Source organism: Oncorhynchus keta, chromosome 10, assembly GCF_023373465.1.
Source record: "Oncorhynchus keta strain PuntledgeMale-10-30-2019 chromosome 10, Oket_V2, whole genome shotgun sequence".
In the NCBI taxonomy this organism is placed as follows: domain Eukaryota; kingdom Metazoa; phylum Chordata; class Actinopteri; order Salmoniformes; family Salmonidae; genus Oncorhynchus; species Oncorhynchus keta.
In genome coordinates this window covers 21,427,414-21,447,255 of record NC_068430.1, presented here as the reverse complement: position 1 = coordinate 21,447,255, position 19,842 = coordinate 21,427,414, and the positions used below count along the sequence as shown (strand labels likewise).

Sequence of the window (19,842 nt, the reverse complement as noted above, 5' to 3'; positions counted from 1 at the left end):
GTATTCAAAAGCAATATGGTAGTGTTGTGGCTCCTCCTAGCTTTGCAGGAGCTTTGTACTGGATTTTCGCAGATTGCATGACAGTGCTAGGAGGCTTAAAGCTTTATTTTCCCCCAACTACTGTAATGCAATTAAGGTGGGGAGTGTACAGTGTAATCACCTAAAAATATACATATTCAATACATTAGTGCAATTGTCCAGAGAGTGTTTCTTCTATTGATTCATTTGAATTATTAATCATTTTTTCTTGAATATCAGGGATAGCAACACACATTTTCTGTAAATGTAAACTTCTGAATATCAAACCATACTGTAAATGTGCCCTATCCTGCCAATATTTTACATTAGTATAATTCATACAGTCGATTGTCCATAATATTACCATCCTTCTATTAACATTTTATTTTTGTTTGTCCTTTCAAATGCTGATGCCTTCCTTGCTGCCAAAAACTCCAGATAATTGACCACACCCCCACCTCACTTACCACTTTGCTCTAAAGTAAATGTACATTTGTATATGAGCAGATTTATGGTTTAGTTAATCACTACTCTCAATTAACTATACTTAGAGTGAAGTGGTACCCTCTCTTTCAACAGTCTCTCTCCCTATCAGCAATAAAGTATCACCGAGTTGTCTGTATGTGGTTAGCTCTCTTTCACCTTGTGGTCCACCTTGAGTCATTGGTTAGAAAAACATGTTGCCAGTGCAGATTTAGAAATGCAAAGAACCAAGTAGGCTTTGTCAGTTCCCCCAAGATCTAAATTAAATGTCATTACAGCAGATTAATTTCTGTCCTTTTGAGTTTGGCCCTACACCATCTCTACAATCTCTGACTCTTGACAGTGTTCATAATCGTTTGACACTAACCAGGTTAGTGGAAGAGCATTTGTAAGATCTCCATGCCTACATCCACACACTCTGTGGCTTGCATGCAGATATCACAGACACAGCACTTAGAACCTGGATCTACACACGGGCAGCAGTGGGCATCCAGACACCCACAGCAGGCACAGTGATGGGTCATGTCCAGCAAAGGTTCCAGGGAATCAGGCTGACAGCAGCACACTGGAGCGCAGGGAGGAACACAGGGATGAGGCACAGGCATGGCATCCTTTCCCCGTGGCCAGTAAACAGTCCCAAGGCTGACAGAAAAGACATGCCAAAAGGATGGAGGCACACAGGTCTAAGGATGTGAAAAGACAGGAAGCAGGGAAACATGGATTGGAAGGCATTTGTATAGAGGAAAATACAAAACTACAAATGCAAAACTACATTTAAATCTGGAAGTAATTTGTTTCTTCACGTTCAGAAAAGGCACTCACCATCTCCATACACTTGGTTAATCTGGACAGCAGAGGTTTTGTAGCTGCTCTTCCTTATTGAAGTGGGTGGCGGTCTCATTTGGTATGGTGGGCAATGCTTTGAGGTGGTCAACTGTGGGGAAATGGGCTGTGGTTGTTCTTTTGCCACAGACCATTGTTGTGCTTCATTTGTCTTGTCCGTTAGTAAGGTACTATGGATGTTCTGGTGGTGAAATTCAGAATTCTCATCAATTGGAGGTTCTGAATATGATATGAAATTAGATTGATAAATAAGTGGTTACACTTTCAGCTAATGCAATGTCATCTTGTACAACATTCTTGTGTACAGATTGCTTCAATCTTCATTCAACGTGATACCTAATCTTGTTGTCAGTAATGTAGAATGAATAGGTAGCAGGCAGGAACTCTCATTGGCAGAAACATCAGTCAAATATGGTTGACTGTCCTCATGGTGAATCCGGTCTGACAAAGTGCTGTCCTCTGTCAAAGATGCTGTAATTTGGAAGAAAATACCATGTTACAACGTGCAATATTAGTTTCCTGGGTGAGGGGAAGAAAACATGACACATAGCTATGAGAATACATAGCATCCCCCAGATAATGTTGAACATTCACTTTGAAAGACTAGCTGTCTGAAGCACATGAAGTACCTGTGTGGTCCACTGTCGATCCATTGGAAGCATTTTGTGCACTTAGATCGTGTATTACATAGCAGGACTGTGATCTCTCTGGATTCACTTCTCCAGACTTCCGGTTCCCATCCATGGCATCAGTTATGAAACATTCGGTGTCTCCAAAGCAGCACAATCAATTTGAAATCTAAAAGGCAACAAAGAGACAAAGGATATTTCAGTCATTCACTAAATGGGTTCAGTCAGCAGTTTTAAGTACTTTCACTTAAAATCAGGACCTGGGGGAAATGTACAGATATGCAAGAAATAGCATGGTTATTAATCTATTATTAATCTCTATTTTGGAAAAGACATCTAGATACTGGCCGGGGTGAGGAAATGCTGACATCCTAATGAAAGTACAGGAGCACACCATTTTCAGCAAGGGTTTTGAGAGGTTTGTAATTATTGGAATTGACCTATACATCTGCACAACCCCCTTCACTGGCCAGGAGTCCCTTTGAGGTACCAGTCTTGACCAGCAGGCCCAGGATATATGGGCCTGATCAGCCTGCAAACTTAACCCATGCATATCATGTATTCTAAACATATTTAAAAAATGAATATACAAAATACTTGTTTTTGCTTTGACTACAAGGAACAAGTGTAGAATCCACATCACATTCAGAAGCAATTCAATGTTCATGTTTCTCAAGACACATAATGTCAAATTATATTAAATTAAATATTGAAAAGGGTATGGGTTTGATCAAATGCATAGCAAATATGTTTTACTTATTGTGAATCTATTTCTAAATTGATTGAGAGTAATTCATGTGTACAGGACAGCAGTATCACACACAGTATCATGCACAGTATCATACATACAATTAATTGTACTAATAGATAAATAAAAACTTTGCAATGTAGCCACCATAATTACATATTCTGTAATAAACTAAATGTACTTACATTAGAAGCTTGAGCTTGGAGAGAAGCTCTCTGGCATTGTAGTTGAAAGTGGATATAGCCTACTGTACTAACAACCTAAACAACATTGTGGACTACCTATCCCCTCCCCCTCATGCTCCCCTCCCTTGTGTCTGTGTTTGTGTGCGTGCGTGGGTACGTGCATGCGTGCGTGCGTGCGTGCGTGGGTACGTGCGTGTGTGTGTGTGTGTGTGTGTGTGTGTGTGTGTGTGTGTGTGTGTGTGTGTGTGTGTGTGTGTGTGTGTGTGTGTGTGTGTGTGTGTGGGGGAGAGAGAGAGAGAGAGAGATGGGGGGTGACTGATGAGATAAAATGAGAGATGAGTTGAGGAGAGATTAGAGACTAATATGTCTGGATACTCGATTCAGAAACAATAACTATGTGGGATGTATTGCTGCTATCTTAAATCTAACCAAGTCAACAAGGTGAAACGTTTCATATTTGAATGCACCCCATTTAGTGACGCCTTGATGATAGACGCCAACCAAGATATCCTGCAGTCACGGCAACTGGGAACGAGGAGAGGGTAAGCAGAGCGCATACGGGTGGACAATCAGGCAGAAAGTGGTAGAATATGTACAGGGGGACAGAGAGAAAGGGCTGGCAATTGCATTGAGGAACCTTCCTCTGTGGCTATTTTCAAAACCAAGTGTAGATGTGGACATGATTGAGGGCAGGAGAATATGGGGGCGAGGACGTGAGACGGTGTGTGGAGAGATATATAGATACTTGGTTTTATTCGTTTTTAAAGATATATACAGATGGTTCAAAGGATCCAATCAATGGAAGGGTGGGGGCAGGGGTAAATATCACAGATTTCAATGTTAGAGTATATACAGTGCCTTGCAAAAGTATTCGGCCCCCTTGAACTTTGCAACCTTTTGCCACATTTCAGGCTTCAAACATAAAGATATAAAACTGTATTTTTTTGTGAAGAATCAACAACAAGTGGGACACAATCATGAAGTGGAACGACATTTATTGGATATTTCAAACTTTTTTAACAAATCAAAAACTGAAAAATTGGGCGTGCAAAATTATTCAGCCCCTTTACTTTCAGTGCAGCAAACTCTCTCCAGAAGTTCAGTGAGGATCTCTGAATGATCCAATGTTGACCTAAATGACTAATGATGATAAATACAATCCACCTGTGTGTAATCAAGTCTCCATATAAATGCACCTGCACTGTGATAGTCTCAGAGGTCCGTTAAAAGCGCAGAGAGCATCATGAAGAACAAGGAACACACCAGGCAGGTCCGAGATACTGTTGTGAAGAAGTTTAAAGCCGGATTTGGATACAAAAAGATTTCCCAAGCTTTAAACATCCCAAGGAGCACTGTGCAAGCGACAATATTGAAATGGGGGGGGGGGTATCAGACCACTGCAAATCTACCAAGACCTGGCCGTCCCTCTAAACTTTCAGCTCATACAAGGAGAAGACTGATCAGAGATGCAGCCAAGAGGCCCATGATCACTCTGGATGAACTGCAGAGATCTACAGCTGAGGTGGGAGACTCTGTCCATAGGACAACAATCAGTCGTATATTGCACAAATCTGGCCTTTATGGAAGAGTGGAAAGAAGAAAGCCATTTCTTAAAGATATCCATAAAAAGTGTCGTTTAAAGTTTGCCACAAGCCACCTGGGAGACACACCAAACATGTGGAAGAAGGTGCTCTGGTCAGATGAAACCAAAATTGAACTTTTTGGCAACAATGCAAAACGTTATGTTTGGCGTAAAAGCAACACAGCTCATCACACTGAACACACCATCCCCACTGTCAAACATGGTGGTGGCAGCATCATGGTTTGGGCCTGCTTTTCTTCAGCAGGGACAGGGAAGATGGTACAAATTGATGGGAAGATGGATGGAGCCAAATACAGGACCATTCTGGAAGAAAACCTGATGGAGTCTGCAAAAGGCCTGAGACTGGGACGGAGATTTGTCTTCCAACAAGACAATGATCCAAAACATAAAGCAAAATCTACAATGGAATGGTTAAAAAATAAACATATGTGTTTCTGTAGCTCAGTTGGTAGAGCATGGCACTTGTAACGCCAGGGTAGTGGGTTCGATCCCTGGGACCACCCATACGTAGAATGTATGCACACATGACTGTAAGTCGCTTTGGATAAAAGCGTCTGCTAAATGGCATATATTATTATTATTATTATTATTATTATTATTATTATTATTATATCCAGGTGTTAGAATGGCCAAGTCCAGACCTGAATCCAATCGAGAATCTGTGGAAAGAATTGAAAACTGCTGTTCACAAATGCTCTCCATCCAACCTCACTGAGCTCGAGCTGTTTTGCAAGGAGGAATGGGAAAAATGTCAGTCTCTCGATGTGTAAAACTGATAGAGACATACCCCAAGCGACTTACAGCTGTAATCGCAGCAAAAGGTGGCGCTACAAAGTATTAACTTAAGGGGGCTGAATAATTTTGCACACCCAATTTTTCAGTTTTTGATTTGTTAAAAAAAGTTTGAAATATCCAATAAATGTCGTTCCACTTCATGATTGTGTCCCACTTGTTGTTGATTCTTCACAAAAAAAATACAGTTTTATATCTTTATGTTTGAAGCCTGAAATGTGGCAAAAGGTCGTAAAGTTAAAAGCGTCAGCTAAATGGCATATATATATTATTCAAGGGGGCCGAATACTTTCGCAAGGCACTGTAAGTGGTTAACTGATTATGTGTCAGTGTATGCAGCAGAGTTGATGGCCATGATTATAAGTTTGAGATGGGTGGAGGAGGTGAAACCACTCAGAGTGGTGATCTGCTCTGATTCAGCTCCAGTGTTGAGTAGTGTGAAGTCAGGCAGGTTGATAGGGGAGATTTGTTTGTGGAGATGATGGTGCTGTTAATGGGATTGGAGAGGATGGTAGTGGTGGTCAGCTTTTGTTGGGTTCCCGCCCATGTGGGTGTGGAGGGCAATGAGAAGGCTGATGTGGGGGCTATAAATGCTATGAGGAGAGAAGGGGTAGATTTTCAAGTCCCGCTGGGCCGCAGGGAAGTTAAGTCCCTGATCCGGGCAAAAATGCTTGATTTTTGGCAAAGGAAGTGGGATGCTAGTTGTAAGGGGAGGCAATTTTATCATGTGCATCGGTCAGTGAAGGAAAAGGTGGGGAGTATGGGATGTAGGAGAGAGGAAGTTGTGTGGAGTATACTACAGTTTGAGTTTATAAATGTTTGAATGTCGTTGTGGATGAAAGGGAGACATGAAACAGGTCTGTGTGGTGAGTGTTTAGTGGAATGAAATGGTGGAGCATGTGTTGATATCTTGTGAATTGTATGATGTAGATAGGGAGAGATTGTGTGAAAGGGTTGGAGAGGCTAGATGGTGTTGGATTTTGTGGGGGAGGAAAGGGGAGGGAAGTGGTGTCTAGGGCTCTATTTCACGTGGCGGTGTATGCACCTTGAAATTTGGATGCGATCCGCCAACCCAATCCCAAAGAAGAAGAAGAAGAAAGCACACTCCATCCATTCTATTGTTTTTTGATGAAGTCTCTCCCTTCTCACGTGTAATTGGGTTATATGAGATTCCCTGTGAGAGCCTTTGTGCCCAAACCCATGCATTGTTATTAATGTAAATTATTTGGTCATGAATCAAGTGTATGTAGACAGGATGAGAATTATGTGCCAGCTGAGCCTAAATGCAGCAAATGTAGTGGTGAACCTGCACCCGAATTTCTGAAGTTTCCTGTTAGGGTGAAGAAGATGAAGGAGGCAAGAATAAGGGCTGTCCAGAATGTCTCCTATCATTGAGAAGAGTGGAAGAAAGGAGTGAAGTTGAAGAAGTAATGGCAGTAGGAGTAGAGACACCAGATCCTATTCTTTGTTAACAGAGGGATCCTGACATGTTGCATGTTAAGAAGGTGGAATTTGTGATGTTTATTACTTTGGTTACCAGCACAAACGGAGGAAATCTGAGAAAATAGGCATCCGTGTGAGTTTTTTGGGACTTTTTCTGCAGAGGCATTACAATGAATCCTGTCCATTACTCATTTCTCACCGGCACGTGATTTGAATGTGACTGAAGGAGTGGGGTGGTTGTTTGATTTATTTTATATATTTTATATTTTGTCGTGTCCCTGTACAGTAGGTGGCGGCAATACACAAATAGGTGTAGTCTGCCATAAGAAGAAGAAAGGTTGGTCAGAGTGTTGTTCAACTGTTGAGGGAAACTGAAATGCTGATTGTGAAGAAGGTGGATTTTATGGTGTTTATTGCGCATGTGGTTAATTGGATTGCACAAATGAACAAAAGGTCCAAGAAACTGGACATAATAGTATCTGTGGCTGAAAGGTTTTTGGGTTTCCAGGATTTTACTGCCAAAACATTGCAAAGAATACTGTCTGAAGATGATCTTCCTTCTCAGGCCTGTAGGGAGGGGCATTGGTAGTTGAATCTGAATAAAGGAGTACATTGAGTTGTATTTTTGTTTATTTAGTTTAGCTTTATTTAGTTAATTATTTGTCTTATATATAGCCAAAACAGTAAGTGGCGGCATGCAACTATACACAGCATTTGTTTGTGGACCAGCATAATATCAGAGAAGAAGACCCATTACAGGAGTTGGCAGGTGTGTTTTGCTGCCACTGCTCTTCCTCCACAACAACAAAATGTCCTCTGTGTCATCACAACTTTTGGAGATATTTCAACAAAACGATTTTATGGTAGGTTGATCTAAATTTTGACAAAGTTGTAGATATATTCCAATGAAGTTAACGTATATCTATATATATATATATTTTACATATACAGGTAGGAAAGCCTTAAGATAAATAATCCACTTGTTGATAATTTGTTGTTAAAATTTTTATAATATTTTGTTAACGTTAATATGTTGGTTGAGTGTGTTGGGGGCAACTCTTCCCTCCTTACTTGGGGGTAACTGGCCCCTGCGGGGCTAGTTACCCCTTTATGATTATGGATGTGTTTCTAACTGTCATTTAGACAATGACTAGCCCAGTTAGAGCTAGTTTATAATAACTTGCTAGCTTAGTAACCTCATTGGCAGTAAATGCTAGCCAGCTAGCTAGTTAGAATAAGCTGCTAGGAGTGCTAGCTAGCAACCTTATTACCAGATCGTCTTATTGTAAAATACATTAAAAAGATAACATAACTTAATTGAAGTTGTAAATGTTTCCACTAGTGACTGATAGATTTACAGATACAATTACTTTATAGCCGTTTAGCTATTTTACACAGCATTTTATGCCATATAGTTAGATAGCTAACTATGTTTTTAAGAGAGAGCTTGACAATTGGCATCTCTCCTCCCCCTGTTTTCAGTCACAGGATTAGGTGTGAGCAGTGCAGGAGGTGGGCTCATGAGTTGTGCTACAATTTTACTGGGAATATCTTTATTTGGGCGCAGTGGTCTAAGGCACTGCATCTCAGTGCTAGAGGCGTCACAACAGTTCGATACCAGGCTGTATCACAACCGGCCGTGATCAGGAGTCCCATAGGGCGGAGCACAATCGGCCCAGTATTGTTCCGGGTTAGGGGAGGGTTTGGCCCGAGGTAGGCCATCATTGTAAAATAATAATTTGTTATTAGCTAACTTGCTTAGTTAAATAAAGAAATATAAAAATATACAATTTGTGACCTACAGTGCATTTGGAAATTATTCAGACCCCTTATTATTTGTTATGTTACAGCCTTATTCTAAAATTGATTAAATACATTGTTTCCTCATCAATCTACACACAATACCCCATAATGACAAAGCGCAAACAGGTTTTTATACGTTTTCTGGAAATGTATTCAAAATAAAAACAGAAATACATTATTTACATAAGTATTTAGACTCTTTGTTATGAGCCTCAAAATTGAGCTCAGGTGCATCCTGTTTCCATTGATCATCCTTGAGATGTTTCTACAACTTGATTGGAGTCCACCTGTGGTACCTGTTCACCTGTGGTACATTCAATTGATTGGACCTGATTTGGAAAGGCACACACCTGTCTATATAAGTTCCCACAGTTCACAGTGCATGTCAGAGCAAAAAAGTCATGAAGTCGAAGGAATTGTCGAGGCACACATCTGGGGAAGGGTACCAAACATTTGTACAGCATTGAAAGTCTCAAAGAACACAGTGGCCTCCATCATTATTACATGGAAGAAGTTAGTAACTCTTCCTAGAGCTGGCCGCCCAGCTAAACTGAGTAATCGGGGGAGAAGGACCTTGGTCAGGGAGGTGACCAAGAACCCGATGGTCACTCTGACAGAGCTCTGGAGTTCCTCTGTGAAAATCTATGCACACACTGTACATAGATTTTTCTATTGTGTTTTTGACTGTACGTTTGTTTGTGTAACTCTGTTGTTTTTGTCGCACTGCTTTGCTTTATATTGGCCAGGTCGCAGTTGTAAATGAGAACTTGTTCTCAACTGGCCTACCTGGCTAAATAAAGGTTAAATAAAAATTAAATAGAAAAAGATGGGAGAACCTTTCAAAGGACAACCATCTCTGCAGCACTCCACCAATCAGGCCTTTATGGTAGAGAGGCCAGATGTAAGCCACAGCTCGCTTGGAGATTGCCAAAAGGCACCTAAAGAATCTCAGACCATGAGAAACAAGATTCTCTGGCCTGAAGAAACCAAGATTGAACTCTTTGGCCTGAATCCCAAGCGTCACGTCTGGATAACCTGTCACGGTCCCTATGGTGAAGCATGGTGGTGGCATGTCAGGATCGAGGGAAAGATGAACGGAGCAAAGTACAGACAGATCCTCAAAGAAAACCTGCTCCAGAACGCTCAGGACCTCAGACTGACACGAAGGTTCACCTTCCAACAGGACAATGACCCTAAGCACACAGCCAAGATTATACAGGAGTGGCTTTGGGACAAGTCTCTGAATGTCCTTGAGTGGCCCAGCCAGAGCCCGGACTTGATCCCGATCGAACATCTCTGGAGAGACCTGAGAAAAGCTGTGCAGCGAGGCTTCCCATCTAACCTGACAGAGCTTTAAAGGATCTGCAGAAAAGAATGTGAGAAACTCCCAAAATACAGATGTGCCAAGCTTGTAGCATCATACCCAAGGAGACTCGAGGCTGTAATCGCTGCCAAAGGTACTTCAACAAAGTACTGAGTAATGTGTCTGAATACTTATGTAAATATGATATTTACGTTGATTTTATTTGATAGATTTGCTAAAATATTTTGAAAATGTTTTTTTGCTTCGTCATTATGGGGTATTGTGTGTAGATTGATGAGGAAAAAGTATATTTGAACAATTTTAGAATAAGGCTGTAGCATAACAAAATGTGGAAAATGTCAAGAGGTCTGAATACTTTCCGAATGCACTGTATGTACAAATTACAATAGTGCAATAGCAGAGCATAAGAACGTTTCCACATCAATGTTACACTGTTATTGTTATGAAATGTTATATTACAATGTTATTTATTGTTATTAGTGATATTCCACTCAAATTGTATATTCCAATGAATCTTTTTTTTTATGAATTAAAAATAACTGTTGATAAACTTTTGCTTCTGAATGTCATTTTAAAGATGGCTGGGATTTTAAATCTTGCATTATTCACATACTTCGTGCAATTGTACATAATGGACTGTATGTAAAAGGAACAACAAAGAAAGAACAAAGAAAATTCATATTAAGTTAAAAAGAGTGACTTTACATCAACTCTCCTCTAGAATTAGCCAATAAAAAAAAAAACTGTATTCTTACAACTCTATCATAGGTTTGTACAACTGTAACCCCTGGCCTTTATTTTATGTACTTTCACTTTTGAAAGTAAATTCTTGGGATTGTTTTTCTTTTTTTTACTTTTAATGTTATTTTATGTTTATTTACTTGTAGTAATATCCTATGTTTTCACATGAGAAGTGATTGCTTTTGGTAAAAATGCTTTATGGATTCCTGGGGCTGGTGCTAGAAAAATTCCGAAGTGTGCACGGCAGTTGGGAAAGGAGGTGACTGCTGGTGACTATTGGAGCTGAGGAGCCGGAAATGGCTGCAAGTAGTGCGGACGAAATGGTGAATATTGAGAAAAAGTTGGTGAAGCAATAGTTGTGCTGGACTGCAAACAATATGGGTGTCAATTCTGATTATATGGAGCGGGAAGATGATGGTCAAGGACCGGAATGGTAGGTAGTGGAAAGAAATAGGAAGAAGAGAGATCATGATACAGAAAGCAATGGGACGTCTAGTAAAGAAATCATAAAGAGGGCCATGGTAGGAAGCAATAGTAATGATGTGTTGTGGAAAGTGGTGATAGTGTTTGATGAAACCACAGGGCTTACTTACACCCTATTACTTACACCCTATCTGAATAACTAATGCCCTAGAGAAAGAGGTAAGTGAAGTAAAAATGAGCTTGGTTCATTGGAAATGGTTCATTGTTAATATTTTGTGGTCGCCAGGCTCACCAGCAAGATAAGATTCTGAAAATGGAAAACGCTTAATGGGAAGAAGATTAAAAGCCATGTCCCTGGTGCTTATGCTAGGTTGAGGGGAGTCATCACTGGGGTCCCAATATCTATGCCTATAGATGATATTAAAGAAAATGTGAAGGGAGGAAGAGTGATGGAGGCCAAAAGGTTGATCAGCAGGAAAGAAGGTCAAAGTTAAAGCCTCAATGCTGCTGGGGTTTGAGAAGGTTATGCCTGGGGAATTACAGATAGGAATCCTTAGTCTCAATGTTTGAGAATTTGTCCCATATGCACTGCAGTGTTTAAAATGCCCAAGAAAGGGACGTGTAGCTGTTCAATTTAAAGGAAGGAAACGTCGTGCCAAGTGTGCAGGAGCACTTGATTACTGGGAATGAGGGAGCAATGCGAAGTTTAAGTGTTGTAATTGTGGGAGGGAACATCCACAAAACTGCATTTGGTGGATGCCAGGTGCAGGGAGAGGCAAGAGAGGCTCAGATATATAAAATTAGTCATGATGTATCGTATACAGAGGCTGTAAAACAGATTGGTGGAACTACAGTGTGGAATTATGGTGCTGCTATGGCTGCTCCAGTAGTAAGTGGACCTAATGTCAGGGCTGGTGTTTCTGCTGGCCCTGGCATGGTTTCGAGGCCTCTTCGGGAATATTGCGCTCGTGAATGTGCGGTGTTAAAGGACGCTTTGATAATTAATAAAGTTGACTTCATAGCTTTTATTGGTAAGGTTACCAATACGACTCGGGGGATTTATTTGTTTTGTTATTTTCATGGTCGTACAGAAGTAATCGTACATTCCAGCACAGTAGGTGGCGGCATGCAATTAAACGATTGCTTGCGGACCGCCATGACAGCATAGAATAAAACTTTAAAGAAGAAGAATGTTTGGTCCAACATCCGAGTTTAGCCGATTATTTGATTTCCGGCGTCGTCAACCCAGATTGCGACCCTGAACAGTTATTTAGCTAGGTACTATCGTTGAAGTTTGATCGAGGATTGCAAATACATCACAAATGGTACCGTTAGATAGCTAAATTAATGCAAATACATGCGTTTTGGTTTATGTGAATTTCATGGTTAGTTGCCTAACATAGCAATTGTCTAGATTAGTGTCTTCGCCTTGCTAAACCGGCTAATGCTAACCAACACTTTTAGCAAGCTAACGGTTGCTAGCCAGTCGCAATGGAAATGCAACAGCTTGCCGACTCTTTTCAGACTTTTAGCTTGTTACCGTTTGTTAGTTAAGCATTCGCTATCAGTTTTATGTCTCATGTTATAGCTAGCGAAGTTGCCATCTGGAATAGCGAGATATAGCTAGCGAAGTTGCCATCTGGAGCGCGGAATCATTTTTTTAACCAACCAATAGATTGTATCGTTTGGGCAGACTATGTCCGACTCGACGTAGAATAGACAGTAGTATAATAACTTTAGATATTAATGTTTGCCATCAGATTAGTTGTTTTCGACATAATGATGATTAGCCGATCAGATCGAACCTCCAGCGGCATAACGTTACCCAAGTACTGTAACTAGCTTGTACTCTGGAGATCGAGCCGACAGTCCATTGAAATCATGGTACATTTATTTTCAACCAACCTTTATTTGGCTAAACTTGCACTGTCGTGTCCAGTTCCATGGGTAACTCCATAAGCTAGAGAATATTAAATCCACTATTTTGTATCGAGTTAGAAATGGCTTGTTGCATCTGTGTTTGGGGTGTATGCGAGATATCCGGCAGCTAAAATTCTGAGGGAACTCCGTGCAAAAAGTGGATTTAATATTTTAATGAATATTCTCTGGTTATCTGAGTTCCATCTGCAAATGGAAACATATGTCTAAGACAGTGGCTAACAAATCGAGAATGAAAAAAGTATCGACAAGTAAAGGATGGTTGAAAATAAAACTGCCATACTTTCAATGGATCCTCGGATCGACCTCCAATACAAGCAATATTCGTTATGGCGCTGGAGGTTGTCTGATTGGCTAGATGATGATGATTATCTTCCAGGACAGTGAAGTGTCAGACTTTGAGCCTGCACCAGGGCTTGAGAGCAGTATGGAGGGCGAGAATGCACCAGTGTACTGCATTTGTCGAAAACCTGACATCAATTGCTTCATGATGTGAGTTTAATCAGATGATCATAACAGCAACACCTTCAACACAAGTAATCATAACATGACCTTGAAATGTTACATTACCTTAATATCATGGGGCTCATATCTGTGTTTTTCTTGTAGTGGTTGTGACAACTGTAATGAGTGGTTTCATGGTAACTGCATCAATCTCACAGAGAAGATGGCCAAAGCTATCAGGCAGTGGTACTGCCTGCGATGCCGAGGTGAGGTTTTTGTTCCCCATTCACTATCATCCACATGGGTATCAGTCACATGTGCTTACCAACCTTACATGATGCCTGTTACTTTTGATTAGACAAAAACCCATCATTGGAGATAAAATACCGTCCAAAGAAGAGCCGTGAAAAGGAGGCAGAGGGCCAGAGAGAGCCAGAGAGAAAATTTGAAAGACAAAACAGCACTCCAGATTATAAATCTGAAAGGCGCCGTGGATCAAAGGTTCGTTATTTTACATCTAAATGTTATGTCCCCATTTTCCTTCAATGTACATCTAAAATTGTGTGTCTTTGGAACTATTCTTTTGGCAAACATGTCTTTGTCTCTTGTTTGTCTCAGGTTAAGCGCTCTGCTCGTATGTGTGGAGAGTGTGAGCCCTGCTTGAGGACTGAGGACTGCGCCACATGCGACTTCTGCAAGGACATGAAGAAATTTGGGGGTCCCAACAAAATAAGACAGAAGTGTCGATTTAGGCAGTGTGACGTCCGAGCCAGGGTGAGTTCCTAATGAGACTAAGCCATCACTTTCTTTTGCTTACATCTTTTGAACTGGTGTAGTCTTGCAAACTGTGACACAATGCTGCTTATTCTCTGCAGAAAATGTTGCGTGTGAAGGATGAAGAGTTTAATTTGCGTGAAAGGCGGGATAATTCCTACCACCGGAGAAGACGATATTCAGACGACTACGATAGTGAGGCAGAACTCTATGAAAAGTACAAGGCAGCGGGATATGACGACAACATGGTATTGCAGTAGATGAGAAATATGTCTGAAGATTCTATCAAGCACTATTTGAAACACATTCAAAATACAAAGATCCTTATTATTGTCCTACTGTTGATCTTACACTCCCATATCCACTTGTTCTTTAGCTTGAATAGCACTTCAAGTATTTTGAATGTTTATCTTATTGTTTCTGTTCAACCTAGCCATGGCTCAGTGATGAGGATGACGGGCCTCCATTCAGCCCTGTCCTGCGAAAGAAAGCTGTGAAGGTCAAGCATGTGAAGAGACGGGAAAATAAATTTGACAAGAAAGTAAGCAAACTTTACTTTTACATCTTGCAGGCACACAATGATTACTGTTAATTTTTATCCATGCAGTTGCAGTCCACATCTACCAAATATTTGAAGCTTGTAACTTTTTTTTTATTGTATCATGGGAATATTACTGTTGTGACAAAATACATCAAAGAACAGTGATTTTACATGTGTGCATTGCGATTTGTTTTTGTTGATGCACATCAGAAAGAGTCACGGCGGCACAAACAGAAACAGAAGCACAAGGACAAAGTCAGGCACAGTGATAGGGGCGATGCCAGGGATGGAGGAGGGCAGCGACAGTGCCTCGGGCCCAGCTGTGTGGAAGCTGCACGAGCCAACTCAAAATACTGCTCAGAAGAATGTGGCATGAAGCTGGCTACCAAGTAAGCACACACACAAACACACACACATGCAACTGTAAGAAAACAAATCAAATGTAAAATAAATTCTGTCTCTAGCCGGCTCTATGAGATACTCCCTCAACGTATCCAGCAGTGGCAGCAGAGCCCCTGCATCGCTGAGGAGCAGGGCAAGAAGCAACTGGAGCGGATCCGAAGGGATCAGCAGAATGCACGCATGCGTCTCACTGACATGGAGAAACGCTTCCACGAGCTGGAGGGAATCATTGCTAAGGCCAAGCAGCAGGTAGTCCAGCAGGATGAGGAGGTGAGTCACTTCAGTATTTTTTTATTGGCCACTGCGGTATTTATCCAGTGGGGTCATAGTTCCTCGGGTAGAGAAATGTTTTGCCATTCAAGCCTGCACTCAAATCTTTCAGCGGCCTCCTGGGTGAAACATTGCTTTGACGTGTCTTTCTTTTGGTTCTCGTTTCAGACGAATGAAGGGGACAATGAAGAAACAGACCTGATGATTTTCTGTGTGTCCTGCAGTCACCCTATCAACCCAAAGGTGGCACTGCGACATATGGAGAGATGCTATGCTAAGGTGAGCCTGTCAATGTTGAGCCAACATTATTTTTATCCAGCCTATCAGTCAACCCCAAAAATGCTTTCGCGTATCCTTCAACACCTTCCCTCTAACTCAGTTAGCGTAGCGCCACAGGGTTTCAGACTGCAGCCATTTTCTTTCACGCTGTAAACTGGAGATTTCCTATTTAGCTTCTCAGATCTTGGTTGTGAGTTTGTGGTATACATCCAGAGTGCAGTAGCTGATAAGTGTCTGCAACATCCTATATGGGAGAGGAAATGTAGAGAATTAAACTTAATATAGAGTACTAGCAATACGAATATAAGTTGCAGATATTTACTCCTTCCTAAAGGACACAGTATAAACGGATAATATTCTTGTTTTCTCTCTCTTTTGCATTGACAGTATGAGAGCCAGACATCTTTCGGTTCAATGTACCCAACAAAGATCGAAGGGTAAGAGTCTAGCACTTTGAATGGGTTTGCTGGAAGTGATCAATTGTTGCTTGCTTTTCTGTTTCCATATTGTTTCACCACGGTAGTCTGTATACTTTTTGTTCTCAGAGCAACAAGACTCTTCTGCGATGTGTACAACCCCCAGAGCAAAACCTACTGCAAGAGGCTTCAGGTTTTGTGCCCAGAACATTCCAGGGACCCAAAGGTCAGTGATGATAGGCGAGTCAAATGCCCAAAAACTTTGCCATAAAGCACACTAATTGTCCTGCTGTTTGACTTATGATGTATAATCTTGGCTTCGCTTGCCCTTCTCTTGTGTTGTGTTTAGGTCCCAGGGGATGAGGTGTGCGGCTGTCCTCTGGTTCGTAATGTGTTTGAGGCAACAGGCGAATACTGCAGGGTTTCTAAACGCAAATGTAATAAGCACTACAACTGGGAGAAGCTCAGGAGAGCTGAGGTGGACCTGGAGCGTGTCAGAGTGGTTAGTAGTGGAATGCACCACATCCATCTATTATTTTGGGCCACTTCACCAGGGTTGAGGTGAACTCCATTGGCATTCCTGTAGATTCGAATCAGAAAGAAACCAGAATTCCAGTTCATGATTTTAGCTAACATGAAAATCAATTGACTAAGACCCTGGTTATAACAAACATTATTGACCTTCATAAATGGTAGTTCATATGATATATGAAAGGGAATTTTAAAGGACCGAGTACACAGTTGATTTCAAAGGCTTTTGCTATTTTAATCATTACTCCTTGCTTTTCTCCCAAAATGTCTTTGTAAACAGTGGTACAAGCTGGATGAGCTCTTTGAGCAGGAGCGCAACGTCAGGACTGCTATGACCAACAGGGCAGGTCTACTTGCTCTCATGCTGCACCAAACCATTCAGCACGACCCCCTGACAACGGATCTCCGTTGCAACAAGGACAGATAGCCGGCTGCATCTTCATGTTATTTCTGAGTGGCATTTTCGTACATCTTTGTTAGAGATTTATAGTAACTTTTTGTAGAGACTTTGGATTTTAAGACCTTTGCTGATGTTGAAAAACTTAATATTTGAATGGTAAATTAATATTTTCCTTGTGTCCAGCACTATTGAGGTCTTGTCACTTCTGGTATCTTGCTAATGATAGTCCAAAAATAAAGACTGTGATCAAGCTCTCCTGCAAATGGAAAAAACCTTGGTCAAGCCATCTGTGCTGTAGAATCTGCGTGTGTGCATGCACTCACATTATGGTATAGCTGACCCCATTTAGTTGACTGGTCAATTGTTTGTTTGGTAGATTGAATTAGTCGAGCAGTAGCAACAACAAAAAAATTAATGTTGCACGAGAACAGACCGGTGTCTTGTACACATCTGAGTGGACTGCTCCATTGTGGAGGATGTGGGGATGGCACAGTCCATGAAATGTGCTACTGAAATTCTATTTGGTTATATTACATAAGAACAATGGTGCAACACTAATAGCAATTATAATATTCAACAAATGTGCTTTTTCTAGTGTTGGATAGTGGCGCTCTTCACGGTTCAGAAAAATGTCAGTGTGCTCTTGAATTGGCACCTTTTCCTAGACCATGTTGCTATGTGCATAATAGCAGAGTCAACCAGCATACTGGTGTTGAGAAAAATACAGTGGAGGCAGCAGCAGAATGAGATGAGAACAGCCCTTGGCTTATTGTCTAAGAAAAGTGAGAGGAAAGGGAACCCCAACTTAATTAGGTCTGCTCAACAGTCTGTTGAATATGCCTGGCTTCATATATCTATAAAAATAAAACAGATCCTGCTTCTGTTGCCTGTTTGAGTGTTTAATAGCCTACTGATTCAGTGAGCACCAAGCCTCACAATTACATGTCAAGTAAACAATTTGACAAATTCAGCTGTTTTTAATCTTTGCTTTGCTGTAATAAAGGCTTTACACTTTTCAGCCTCTGGTATTATTTGTGTTAACACTTCCAAATTGTCAAATAATATAACACTGTTCCGTAAGGTGTGTTCTTTTAAATCAAATTTTACTGCTTGCATGAGTTGCTTGATGTGGAATAGAGTTCCATGTAGTCAGGGGTCTATGCAGTACTTTAAGCCTCTCTTAGTCTGTTCTGGACTTGGGGACTGTGAAGAGACCTCTGGTGGCATGTCTTGTGGGGTATGCATGGGTGTCTGAGCTGTGAGCCAGTAGTTCAAACAGACAGCACAGTGCATTCACAGTGTATTTCACAAATACAAGTAGTGATGAAGTCAACCTCTCCACTTTGAGCCAGCAGAGATTGACATGCATATTATTGTTAGCTCTCTGTGTACATCCAAAGGCCAGCCTTGCTGCCCTGTTCTGAGCCAATTGCAATTTTCCTACGTCCCTCATTGTGGCACATCATCCTAAGTCCCTCAATAGGCAGAGCATCACTTTATTATGGACAGACCTCTCCCCACCTTAGCTACTGTTGTAACAATATGTTTTGACTATGACAGTTTACAATCTAGGGTTACTCCAAGCAGTTTAGTCACCTCAACTTGCTCAATTTCCACATTCATTACAAGATTTAGTTGAGGTTTCAGGTTAACTGAATGATTTGTACCAAATACAATGATTTGAGTTTTTGGAATATTTAGTATGTGTCAATATATGGAAAAATACTGCGTATTTTTTTAAAATTTCGACCAATCAATTGATCAAATAGACGACTCTTGGTCGATTAAGATTTTTTTAGTCGGGGACATCAGTACATTATGGTATCACGCAGAATATGCTTGACAGGGAGAGAAGCTCCGATCTCTAAACCTGTTCTAAACAGATTGTCACCAGTGAATTGTGTGATATGTTAATACGCAGTAAATTCACTCAAAAAGTTAAGCAAATTGTATTGACTTTTTTTGTTTTGCTTTGGTAGGAACACGCATCATACACAGAAGCACATGTCTCCCATACAATAGTTAGGTTAGACCCTAATCAGTGATTGATATTCCACATAACTATGATTGCATTTGGATCTCATGAAAGGTCAGAAATAGTCTCGCAGCAAAGACACATCTAAGCACTTTATAAATGCACAGATCTGATTAAAATAAAGCCATGATTGGAGTTTTTTTTTTTATTATCATAACCCATTGTCAATTATGATAATTTAAAAGATTTGAATGGTCGTGATTTTAATTGAATAGCTACTTCAAATAGATTGCCAATACAAGTAATTACTGGGTTAGTTCCATCTCATATTTCTTAAGATATATACAGTGCCTTAGGAAAGTATTCAGACCCCTTGACTTTTTCCACCTTTTGTTAGGTTAAGGCCTTATTCTAAAATTGATTCAATTGTTTTTTTCCCCTCATCAATCTACACACAATATCCCATAATGACAAAGGAAAAACATGATTTTAAAGACTGAAATATCACATTTACATAACTATTCAGACCCTTCACTCAGTAATTTGTTGAAGCAACTTTGGCAGCAATTACAACCTGAAGTCTTCTTGGGTATTTGGGGAGTTTCTACCACTCTTCTCTGCAGATCCTCTCAAGCTCTGTCAGGTTAGATGGGGAGCTATTTTCAGGTCTCCCCAGAGATGTTAAATCGGGTTCAAGTCCAGACTCTGGCTAGGCCACTCAAGGACATTCAGAGACGTGTCCCGAAGCCACTCCTGCGTTGTCTTGGCTGTGTGCTTAGGGTCGTTGTCCTGTTGGAAGGTGAACCTTCGGCCCAGTCTGAGCTCCTGAACGCTCTG

The 19,842-nt window shown here is 40.9% G+C and overlaps 1 protein-coding gene across 2 annotated transcripts; it reads left to right on the top strand.

The window, feature by feature from the left end:
- Window positions 1-12,215: 12,215 nt before the first annotated feature.
- Window positions 12,216-18,048, top strand: cxxc1b (CXXC finger protein 1b). 2 transcript variants are annotated; one of them, XM_035777347.1, is made up of 14 exons: window positions 12,216-12,360; window positions 13,353-13,465; window positions 13,583-13,683; window positions 13,776-13,918; window positions 14,036-14,191; window positions 14,293-14,439; window positions 14,625-14,732; window positions 14,943-15,121; window positions 15,197-15,404; window positions 15,573-15,683; window positions 16,071-16,120; window positions 16,229-16,325; window positions 16,449-16,601; window positions 16,911-18,048. In XM_035777347.1, exons 1-14 carry the CDS (start codon window positions 12,358-12,360, stop codon window positions 17,055-17,057), a joined length of 1,716 nt encoding a protein of 571 aa, XP_035633240.1. In that variant the 5' UTR covers window positions 12,216-12,357; the 3' UTR covers window positions 17,058-18,048. The 2 variants fall into 2 exon arrangements, with proteins under 2 accessions (XP_035633240.1, XP_035633239.1); XM_035777346.2 differs by lacking the exon at window positions 12,216-12,360 and adding an exon at window positions 12,400-12,919.
- Window positions 18,049-19,842: the final 1,794 nt, after the last annotated feature.

What these genes read in the sequence shown, in the direction of transcription:
- cxxc1b (XM_035777347.1), top strand. An exon ending in GGCATGAAGCTGGCTACCAA is followed by an intron (nt 15,122 to 15,196) that starts GTAAGCACACAC and finishes TTCTGTCTCTAG; the next exon opens with CCGGCTCTATGAGATACTCC. An exon ending in TGGAGAGATGCTATGCTAAG is followed by an intron (nt 15,684 to 16,070) that starts GTGAGCCTGTCA and finishes TTGCATTGACAG; the next exon opens with TATGAGAGCCAGACATCTTT.